This window comes from Syngnathus leptorhynchus, chromosome 17, assembly GCF_054491065.1.
Source record: "Syngnathus leptorhynchus isolate UIUO chromosome 17, UIUO_Slep, whole genome shotgun sequence".
NCBI classification, from domain to species: domain Eukaryota; kingdom Metazoa; phylum Chordata; class Actinopteri; order Syngnathiformes; family Syngnathidae; genus Syngnathus; species Syngnathus leptorhynchus.
Window position 1 is genome coordinate 1,612,569 of NC_141211.1, and position 11,758 is coordinate 1,624,326.

The following is an 11,758-nucleotide window of genomic DNA, read 5'->3' on the forward strand; positions in this document are numbered from 1 at the left end:
GATTTTTGCATAGTAAATGCTAGTAAGAACAATAATGACTTCCATATGGACCTCGCCCCTAAATTAGTCAATCTTATTAATAATAGATGGCTTGGATGGACAGACGCAAGGATGGATGGATGGATGAAAGATGGATATACGGTTAGCTCGATATATAAACACATTGTCAGTTTAGACTGATACCTGATAATGTATAGTATTCTAATAAACATGCGAACATATATGATCATCTATTCAGTAGTTTCTATTTTAATATACGTATAAATGGCAAAATGCAAGTGCGGGGTGCTTTCTGGCGACCTCTGTAGGCAGCCTTTTGCCACAGCACCCTTTCCAAGTGAGGGCGGGGCCGACTTTTTCAACGCTCTCTTTGGACCATTGACGCTCCTGCAACACTTTGCGAGCGAGTGTGTGCAAGTGTGTGTGCAAGTGTGTGTGCGTGCATCGGGCTTCACTGTCATTCCACATCCAGCATCCGTCCAAGAAGGGAATTATCATCATCTTTTTACACCTCGTATTGTGGAAAAAGCAAGGATGTCTTATCAAGGCAAAAAGAACATCCCGAAGATCACGGTGAGTTGTTTACGACGCTCCAGGCAGGCAGGCAGGGTATGTGGGAAGGAACTTTGATGGCTGTTATAAATCACTGCATTAGCGTTGGCTACTGCAGCCGTAAATCCAGACCTTGCAGCAAGCAGCGCTACTGTTGAAACAATGTGATTTTATTATTTGTATGCATTTTATTCTGATTGTCATGCTGCAACGAGGGCATTTTGCTGGGCATGCGCGATATTAGGCGTTTTCTTAAAGGTGTCCGTCCTGTCTCCTCTTTGTTGAGGGACTCACCCATAAAAATAAAATCACGAAACATTCCCTTCATGTTCTCCCCCTTAGTGTACAATTCCACTGTTATTTTTTTTCTATTGCAAGACACAAAATATTTGTGTGTGTTTGGAATTTTACAGAATGGTGCATTTTTCTGTAAGCCCGCCCCCCCCCCACACACACACGCAGTCATGTTATGCTATTATGTATATCCTCTGAAATCCTCTAAATCTACCGCCGTTTTAAGATTTTTGGCCCAAAAAAAAAAAAAGTCAAACGTAATTCCAATGGGGATTTTCATATTTTCAAGCTGAGCGTTGATGTTCCAGGGGTGTGTGGTGCAGAGGAGAGAGTGAAAAGCAGGGAAGGTGCATGGGAAAGGCACACGCCCATTTTGGGATGATTTGGGATGAAGCGGTGTCTTAAATTGTAAATTTCTAGAAGGCGAGCAATTGTATCACACATGCAGGGCAGGGCGGAGGTTGAATGGAGGCCAACGCAGGCAGCTGCGCCTCCGCTTGGTCTTCCAGCTGCAGAGCTCTCCTTTGTGCGCGTGCGAGTGTGCGCATGTCATGCCGGACGGCCGTTTTTCATTGTTGCGGCGATGACGCTCGGCCTTTGTTTTTTGCATTCGGTTGCATTGGCATCACAATGATGTCCAAATAAATAGGAAACGTTCTTTAAGGAACACCATTTTCTCTAAGACTGTCTTTTTGGCATGTTTTGAATTTGATAATGCCTCCAAAGTTCGGTGTGTATATCTTAATTTGATTGATGGCATGACCAGACATCACCCAGCGCGGAAGATTAGTAACACGAGGATGCAAATATAATGAAATGTCCAAACCCTGATGCAAATAGCTTTAAATCTGACTAACTATGTGTATAATGGTCACTATTAATATACAGTATATTGTATTGGGGGGGAGAAAAGCAGCAGCAGGAGTACAGCAAAAACTCTTCATTACAACTCAAACTAGACTTAGTTCCTCCCTAACATCAAAAGCTCGGAAATATAGCCTTTCGAAAATATTTCCTTGATGCCAATGTTTCATGTTTTGGTAGGGCTTTGGCATCATCTGGTGACAGGAATAAAAAAAAATGTAAATATGAGAATATGGAGGTTGTTTACTGTATCAGGAGTATTTAGTCTCATACAGTTTGGCATTGAAGCCTGCAAAGTTTACTAGCTTCTGGCGGCCGAATCCTCGAAACTTAACTTGTTAGTATACCAATTCATGTGTGCTGCTGTAAAACAGGAATGGAATAAAAAAATATATATATTCCATACCATTCTATTTCAGCAGTTTCCTCACATTAGCCTGTGCCAAAGTGGCTGTCAGATTTCTAGGTGCGGCTCTTCCTTTCTTCCGTCCTCCCGTCACAGCCAACCATTAATCCCCCCGCCCCCTCTTGAGCTAACACCCACCCCACCCGCTCTGCCGCATCCATTGGGAATGAGCACCTAAAAAAAAAAAAATCCCATCCAGGAAATTAAAGCTGAGCTACGGCTTCTGCCATCAGCATGCGTGCTGCCGCAAAGTGTGCAAACAAAACAGAGCATGGGCTGCCCAGATGTGACTCACCATAGCAACCGCTGTGCATTCAAGATGGCACCAAAACACCCCCCCCCTCACATGTTGGTGGAGTTCTATTAGCAGACTTCACTGACTGCAATTAACTCAATCGCATCGGAATTCTCAACAGTGAACAAATTGTGGCCTTTTGGGTAAATATTTTGGTTTCTTGGCAACTAGCAAAAGAAAAAAAACTGAGGCATGGGTGCAGATGACACTCGGAAAAAGTTGCATTGTGAAAACAATTCTCAATTCTAAAGCCAAATGTAAGAGTTTGTGCTAATTCTCCCGAAATGCTTTCGTGTGTAGCCAGCTAACCAAATCCTCTAGCAGAGGAGAAAAGATGGGGAAGGGGGCGGGCGGCTGACCCACAACATTCTTAACCCAGAGAGACATGGGGCAGTTGTTTCTAATATAGGAACATATTTCACCATTTATATCTCATAAAAATGACAAAGTGTGAATAGTATCAGCATAGCCACAAGTCAACTAAATATTTGAATTGGCATTTGCATCAAACCTTGAATGAACCAAGAACTATTAACATTCTATCTGAGTGATGTAGTTTATTATAAAGACAATGCTGACATCATCATATTGGAATTTTTTTTTTTTGTTCCACTCGTAAAACAGGATGCACTCACACGGAGTGACAAAGTAGGACGTGACCCTAGAAGGTCTCAGCAGATCAGGCTCAACGACATCACTTCAAATGAATATTTGCTGTTGCTACGTGACTCCCTTTTTTTCCCTCCACACATTCAATCAGTCTTTCACTCACTTTGGAGCGAAGTGCACTCAGCATCCTGTCATGTGACCTCCATTAATACAGCAGCCAAATGGTTGCCTCAGCAAAAGTCAAGGAAGCTTTACTTCGATTAAAAACCTAAAGAGGATTATTCAGTCTGAGACTGTTTCTTAGTACTTATGCACAAATAACTTTTGGTCATACAATAAGGTGAAGAAAATAACTGATTCAAGTATTTGTGGGTTAAGATGATGTAGCAATTTTTGCACAAGCACAGTACGATGTGCCAAATTGTAGGAGCGTCCATGCAGAGAAAAAAAAAAGAGATGGAGATGGTGCACAGCGCAAAATGAGCGACAGTTTTAGGGCAACACTGACGTGTTCCAGCTATGACCGACTTCTCCGGTCTAATACTGTAATGCTTGCAGGGTGTGGTCGCCTGGAAAGACTCTGAGCTCTTTTTCACGCCTCACCATTACTATCACACACAAAAGACTCAGAATGCCCACCCGGGATGCCATTCATTTGAGATTCTTCATCACAGCACCAAACAAAATCTTCACAAAATAAATCAAATGTAAACTCCACATTTTCTAAACTGTTTGACCAAGTAACAACAGCCAGCCAATGGTTCTCTCCAACAAAGCAAAAGCCAGTCGCCTCTCTCTCTTTTTCCCCTCCCTACAGTGAACTCGTTGCCATGGCAACCGCACGCTGGAATGAGTCCACAACACGGTCCGTTGCAGCAGATTTTGATTTGTCTGACTGTGTCAAGTGTTAAGCTTCTTCCTACACTTGAAGGGTTGCTCTCAATGAATGCAAATATCAAACAATAACCAAGCAATACAATTGAGGACTTTATACAACCACATTACGTTTTATAGCAGTGAATACTTTCAATACGTTTCAACCATATGCAGAAATGGACATTTTCTAATCCCTTTTCAATTTATGATTGAGCGCAACAGTATTCACGCACCAAATGCACATTTCGGCGACGTTGAGTCTTGATATGCGCCTAACAAATCTTTATTATTCTTATGATTATTTCCCCCGCGTCAATGCAGCAAGTCATTCGTATTGACAAGAAAAAGGATTTCTGAGCTTACCCGCTGTCTGTTCAAGTCTTTGTTTCTTTTTGGTGCTTTGCATTTGCGCTGTATTCCGTGCTGCGGTGATATTTTTTTTTGCACATTCCGTTTTCCTCCTGGGTTCCTTGGGATCCATAATTGCATCCAGGTGAGTAGCGTGCACACGCGCTGTTTTGAGTCACGCAGGTGAGTTACGTGCACGCGCTCTAGACTGCGTGACGTCATGGCGACGCCCAGAATAAGATGCGTTACACAATGTAAAGTTATATGCGGGGATGTGGTGTTTTTTTTTTTTTTGTAATCTGCACCTCTTCAACATGCCAAAAGACAATTTATCCCATTTCCCCCCCAATGCAGAGTGACCGGCTTCTTATCAAAGGCGGCCGGATTGTGAATGATGACCAATCCTTTCATGCAGACATCTACATGGAGGATGGCCTCATCAAGTAAGAACGTCCTCATCCCTTTCATCTCTCTGCCTCTGCAGCTCTTTAAAGACTTGTGCAAATCCTTAGTAAGAAATTCCAGGGTGAATTTATTTCAAGAGTTAAGAAGCCCTTGAGTTAGATTTTGGAAAGTGGGAGGAAGGCAAGAGAATATTTCAAGCTTGAGTAAAGGAACAAGTTAACTACAAATAAAGTCTAAGAAAACAAAACCGTTTTTTTTCTCACCAGTCAGGCCTTTTGATGAGTCACTCACTCTTAAACTTTGCAAATATATCCATCCTCTCTTTAATTTCACCCTTGATCCCATTTGGCCTTAATTGTTCTATTATTTCTCCCTTTGTTCCTACTCCCCCACTGAGGGAGGCTACCACAGGAAGCCTGGTGTTGCATAATAAACGACCAAATGAGCTGCTGGAAAACTCCCATAGACACTCCAAACACAATATGCTCAAACCTTTACTAACATCTCCAGGCAGATCGGCGACAACCTGATTGTGCCCGGCGGGGTGAAGACAATCGAAGCCAACGGCAAGATGGTGATCCCCGGCGGCATCGACATTCATACCCACCTCCAGATGCCGTATCGTGGGACCACCACCGTGGATGATTTTGCTCAAGGGTCCAAGGCGGCTCTCGCCGGAGGCACGACCATGATCGGTATGAAGCTGTGGTAAACTCGGGGTTAAAAAGTGAAAGAGGAAAAGAAAGAGGTGGAGCGGAGACCCAAAGAGACTCTACTACGGGCAACTGTCCAAAGCGAGTCTATACAAAGGGCTTCATGGGTGGGTGTGGGAGACTGGGCAAGAGGCTCCCATGAAAATACCGAACACTCCAGTATGTGTCTGCTTGTGGTCTTAATACATCCAAATCACATCTACTGTATGTGTGTGTCCTCAGAGACGCGGCGCCATCACAAGCAACAGCTGCAAGATAGTAACGTGGTATTCATAGCGTTAAAAAGTTGGCACAGAGACATTTACTAACAGACATGCCCCTGTTACCACCATTCACACAGCCCATTCATTTGTGGGAGATTAGATTTCAGAGAGGCTGAGTGGAAGTGAAAACATTCACTCTGTGGGTGGGTAATGTGAACACTTTTTCCCCACTACATACATAAGATGTCAGTGTGACCATGGAGGAAAGGAGAAACAATGTTTGAAGTTACGCTTTTCTCCTTGTAACACGCAAACAACAACAACAAAAGCGAATTGGGTCATGTTGCAAGATGCGAGACGCAAAAAGTAGACGTGAAGCTTCTAAAAATATATGATGAGAAAATATACAGTGTTACAGTTTTCATGCTTGAAGATTTTGAGATGTGCCAATGGGAATTTTTGTCTAAGAATAAAGTGTTACGCGACACCCTCACGCTGTGACAAAAACAAAAAGTGACACGCGCCAATGTTTGGTCGCCACGGGTGGATCACAGCCAAAACAAACTGACAGCTGATCCCGACAATCTAAGAAAAAAAACATCCCAAATGTCGGCATCTATCTTTCCCCCGTGGTTACTGAGCCCCGCCTCCCCTGTCCCCCATACAGTGGATCACGTGATCCCGGAGGTTGGCAGCAGCCTGTTGGGGGCCTACGATCAGTGGAGGCAGTGGGCTGACGAGAAGGCCTGCTGCGACTACGCACTCCACGTGGACATCACCCACTGGAACGACAGCGTCCAGCAGGAGGTGGACAACCTGATGAAGGACAAAGGTATCGGAGCTGTGATGACTCCACTTCAGTTCCAGATGATAGATACAGTAAAAGTCATGTCTTTCCTTTTCAATTTCCACAGGTGTGAACTCATTCCAGGTGTACATGGCTTATAAGGACTACTATCAAATGAGCAACAGTGAGGTTGGTAGCGCATAAGATGAGGGATTGCGGATACCGTTAAGGCTGACTGGCAGGTTTAAGCTTCCAATGGCTTTAATATATGTTTTGTGACTTTCTTTTCTGTGGCTGGTAGCTCTATGAGGTGTTTACCTTCTTGGCGGAAAGAGGTGGCATTGCTCAGGTCCATGCGGAAAATGGAGAGATCATTGCAGAGGTAAAACATCTTCTTGTGGTTTTAGAATTCTACAATTCATTGCCCGATATATTGTAGGACATGCAATCAAATTCTCACGGGCACAGAACAACTTTTAACCAATTACATGACCAAATTATTTTAAGGAGGCAAGTCTGTGTTTTCACGATGGACTTTTGTTGTTCAATTAGCATGTTTGTGTCCCACCAATAGGAGCAGGCCCGTATGCTGCAAATGGGAATCACCGGACCGGAGGGACACGTGTTGAGTCGGCCAGAAGAGGTCAGAACAAATCATTAACATGACTACAGTACTAATCCGTGTGTTGGCAACGACTTGGTTGTTGAAACAATCGATTGTATGGCCACACATACAGACAGGCTTCATGCTGTTCTTATGACGCACATGTGGTTTGATGCACATTAGTGACGTTCAGGGTGTAAATCAACAGCGTGTTGTCGCTAAATGAAAACAGTCAAATGATCTCAGCTCTACTATCTCGCCTCCGACGGGAATTTTCAGGTCTCCTGGGAATCAACTGCCAAAACAATGACTGAGTTGACCTCTTGTGTGAAGTTTGTATGTTCTCCACATTTTCGGAATGGTTGTTTGTCTATTTGGCGAGCGGCTCCTAGAAACAGCATGTATCTGAAGTGCTGCACTTTCTGGCTTGAACGTTCCAACTTTTGGTTGGAAAGTATTTATTAAAAACAGCCCCCATATGATATTTGCTGTTCTAGCGTTTATGTGAGAAACTGTGAAAATCATATTTAACTGCGGGCGTCTTTTAGTTGGAGGCAGAAGCCGTGTTTCGGGCCATCACCATCGCCAGCCAAACCAACTGTCCCCTCTACGTGACCCGCGTCATGAGCAAGAGCGCGGCAGACATCATCTCACAGGCCCGTAAAAAAGGTAAAAATAAAATCCTCGATGTTTTGATGGTTTCTAACCAGAACCTCCTGGTTAGGAAACGTCGTGTTCGGTGAACCGATTACGGCTAGCCTGGGCACGGACGGGACGCATTATTGGAGCAAGAACTGGGCCAAGGCGGCTTCGTTTGTAACGTCGCCACCTCTCAGTCCCGACCCGACGACTCCGGACTACTTGAACACGCTCCTCTCCAGGTATACCTCACTTTTAGAAACACCTCTGCATATGTTCTAAAAAAACACATTGTTACTTTGTGTTTCTTGGTTCTCCAGCGGAGACTTGAGTGTGACTGGCAGCGCTCACTGTACGTTCAGCGTGTCTCAGAAAGCCATCGGCAAGGACGACTTCACTCAGATCCCAGAGGGCGTCAACGGGGTGGAGGAGAGGATGAGCCTCATCTGGGACAAAGCTGTGGTCAGACCCTCACTTTTATAGCCTCTGGTATTTCTACTCTTTAATATCATCTATTTCTCCCTCCCCCCTCGTATAGACTACAGGCAAAATGGACGAGAACATGTTTGTGGCGGTTACCAGCACAAACGCTGCTAAGATCCTGAACCTGTACCCGCGCAAGGGTCGGCTCGCCGTGGGCTCCGATGCCGACCTGGTCATCTGGGACACCGACGCCATTCGAACCATCACGGCAAAGAAACACAATTCGGTGCGTAGGGAACCGTGCATCGCACCATTAAAGAGTAGACGAGACGCATGAAAGGGTGAATAATTCACCATGGAGGTAAAATAAGAGACAGCATATGTGCTTGTGAGCAACAAGGCGAGAAAACACATTTTTGACCAGCGTCCAGGGAGCTCTGAGTTCCTCGGAACGGAAATGAGGTCTCCGAGGATCCTCATATGACTCAGAGTACATTCACTGAATCAAAAGAAAAACATTTAAGTAACGATGACAACCTTTAAGTGGTGTTTCCAAACATACATGACATTATACTGGTGGGGCAAATGAGCTTTGTAATATTTGATCATACGGCAGGTTTCAGACAACGCCGAGCTCGCCTCATTTTTAACGATTGTAGTATAGATTATATTTCCCCAAATATCCTGATCCAAGCTCGCACGCAGACAATCCAGGCTTACAAAATACTTTGAGTTTCCTTGGCAATGCACTATGAGAATTGATTCCAAAATTTTGGTCGAGCAAAAGACTGGAGTAGTAGACAGAGCTCAGTCTTTGGCGTAAAACATAATCTGCAAATCTGTGGATGACATCCTCTTCGGGCTCTTACGTAATGATGTCACATGTTCATTTCCCACACAAATAAGGAATTCAGAGCGGATCCCAGCAACAATAAATCTAACCTAATGGAGATTTTGACGTTCTGCCAAGCAGGAGCGTTCATGTTTAACATCGTATCATCACATTAAGCTCACATGCACGCGCGCACACATTTGTTATGACATCACAATTGGCGCGCAGCCACTGGGAGTCTGAAGTCAGTTTGGACGACAGCACAAAAAAGGCCAGGAAGGAGCACCAGTGGAATGAGGGAGTGCCGCTTAGAAACATAAAACACCACAAAGTGAAAATGCTTTTCCCATTACATTTAAGGCTGCAGAGTACAACATCTTTGAAGGCACGGAGCTGCGTGGCGCACCTCAGATGGTCATCTGTCAGGGGAAGATCGTCCTGGAAGACGACAACCTGCACGTGACCTCGGGCGCGGGCCGCTTCATCCCCTGCTCGCCGTTCCCCGACTACGCCTACAAACGTGTCAAAGCCAGGAAGCAGGTAAAAGTCTGCTCAGAACATCAGAGTTATTTTTGTCCAACTAACCAACTTTCTGGTTTGCAGACTAAATGATGAATGCCAAACTATTGCTTATGTAAGAAAACATAAAAATGCTTCCCAATTTTGTCTTTTCCCTTGTGTCTTTTTTATGGATATTCTAACCTGGCTCTGGATGACTGGAAAACCACCATCCCATACAAAATCCTTCTTGGCTAGTCTTATCTTAAATTTGTATCCGCTTCCGTGCAGCTAGCCGTCCTGAGGGCAGTGCCCAGGGGGATGTATGACGGCCCCGTGTCGGAATACTCCATGTCACGCGGCGGCACCCCGTCCGCCTCGGCTCGTACGTCACCCACCAAGACGCCTGTCAGGAACCTGCACCAGTCAGGATTCAGTCTAGCAGGTAACCCTGCACCATGCGGTGAGCATAATGCCCTCAGATTTTTCTTCGTATCCATGAGTTACTTTCAGTTAAAATAACGTCAAATCACATCAAAGTCTGACGTATTTTTCATGCAACTCCCTCACTCGCCCTTCCTTTGTGCTTCCAGGTCCCCCTATTCCTGATGAAGTCTCGACAAGGCCTCCCGGTCGTCGCATTATGGTGCCCCCTGGTGGCCGATCCAACATCACCTCCCTCAGTTAAACTCCATCCATCCAGCCCAAGGAGGACTTAAGAGTGTGCCTCCAGGAAAGAGTGTGTGTTCATGTATGTGTGATGGGAGGTAGAGCTGACTCGAACGACCACGACTAATTAAAAACAAAAAAAAATGCCTTACCTGTCACGATGCTAGTCTTTAGTTGCTCAAAAGGAAACAGATTTTGGCAACATTGAATGGGTCTTTTGATCTTACTTTATTTGAAAAAAGATAAAACAACCAATGCACAACCAGTCTCAGCCTTTCTTCTCAAACGTTGAATATGCTAGAGATTCTGTACTGGTGCTCTTGGTAGTAAGTGAATCTGTATAAAAAAATTAAAAAAAAGTAAACTACCTGGTCTTAAATGACATCCATTCATCCTAATTGGCGTTCCATGTTGCTGTACATACACTAAATGTCAAGTAGCTTTGTGAATGATGTTGTGTCGCTTGTTTTTTGGGGCCAAATGATAATAATCAAGGTACTTGGTGAATCATGGAGGCGAATTTGAACTGAAGGACATGGAACTGAATGGGCCACACGGATTCTGGTGACATGATCCATGATTTCTTTTTCGACTCGTCTCCATGGCGACCCCATCCATGTGATGTACTGAATGATGAGTATTTGAAAAAAAGTAGCAAAAGAAATTGTAAAAGAAAAACCAAGAAACGTTTCTTTGTACCGCTTAATGTTTACCAGAGGTCATCTTGAAAACGAGAAATAAAATTCAAAGATCTGTACATGTGATCCTGTATCCACAATAAAAGAAGAGACGATGCTTTAAAAAACCCCGTCAAGCCTCTGGCTCTACTTTCTTTTCACATTCCAAATGAAAATCCTGTTTTGTTCATATATAAGCCGCACCAGACTATAAAATGCAGGTGTTTTAAATGAAATGTCCACATTTCTAATAGCTGTATTAATAAAACAAATCCTCTAACAGTATCATAAAAATCATGAAAAATCCATGGATAAGTTGCACTGGTCTATAAACCATAGGGTTCAAAGCTTGTGGAAAAAAATGTGGCTTAAAGTCAGAAAATTACGGTAGGCCCAAATTCTTGGGGTGCATCAGCATTCAGAATTAATTAAACACATTATTGGGTAAAATTGGGTCTTTTCAATATTTTCTTCAGTGTGGCCCTTAAACATCTTTTCAGAAATCAAGTTGTGTTATTTTTGTATTTATAGTGATTTGTTTTTATGTTGTTGTATCAACTCCCAAAATGGCAGAGGTGATAAAAAATGTAATATAAGTGGTCTGACTTGATTCTGGAATAAAAACAGGAGTCACAATTAACTGAAGTGTTTTTGCTGTTTGACTTTTCCACAAAGCACACCTTAAAAGCACACGTCAAGGGCCACCACAGCATACTATTCTCCCACTTTGGCTAGCTTGTCTGTTTACTGGCGTGCTGTCGACAAAATGGAAACGAATGACTCAGCAAAGCTTTTGGGGCAACAATAAAGAGCAACGCTGAATGACGTTAGATTGTTGATGACGTAAGAGTGAATCATCCACTCAAGCCTCCGTGACCTCCACATTTTTGATGCATTACCAAATATATTCTATTCTATTCAAGTGTTGGACATTCTCAGAAATGGATGGATGGATGGATGGATGGATGGATGGATGGATGGATGGATGGATGGATGGATGGATGGATGTTTAGGCCACCATATTAATACCAACGCAGCAATAATACATCTGAGCACTAGGGGAG

The 11,758-nt window shown here is 43.8% G+C and overlaps 1 protein-coding gene across 2 annotated transcripts; it reads left to right on the plus strand.

Annotated features, from left to right (window-relative positions):
• Positions 1 to 410: 410 nt before the first annotated feature.
• On the plus strand, positions 411 to 11,303 carry dpysl3 (dihydropyrimidinase like 3). 2 transcript variants are annotated; one of them, XM_085936643.1, is made up of 14 exons: positions 411 to 573; positions 4,599 to 4,687; positions 5,160 to 5,344; positions 6,233 to 6,397; positions 6,480 to 6,541; positions 6,654 to 6,734; positions 6,927 to 6,995; positions 7,505 to 7,625; positions 7,681 to 7,837; positions 7,916 to 8,057; positions 8,134 to 8,304; positions 9,211 to 9,390; positions 9,640 to 9,811; positions 9,942 to 11,303. In XM_085936643.1, the coding sequence occupies exons 1-14, from the start codon at positions 535 to 537 to the stop codon at positions 10,034 to 10,036; spliced, it is 1,728 nt and encodes a 575-aa protein (XP_085792769.1). In that variant the 5' UTR covers positions 411 to 534; the 3' UTR covers positions 10,037 to 11,303. The 2 variants fall into 2 exon arrangements, with proteins under 2 accessions (XP_085792769.1, XP_085792770.1); XM_085936644.1 differs by having other exon boundaries at positions 412 to 573; positions 9,640 to 9,793.
• Positions 11,304 to 11,758: the final 455 nt, after the last annotated feature.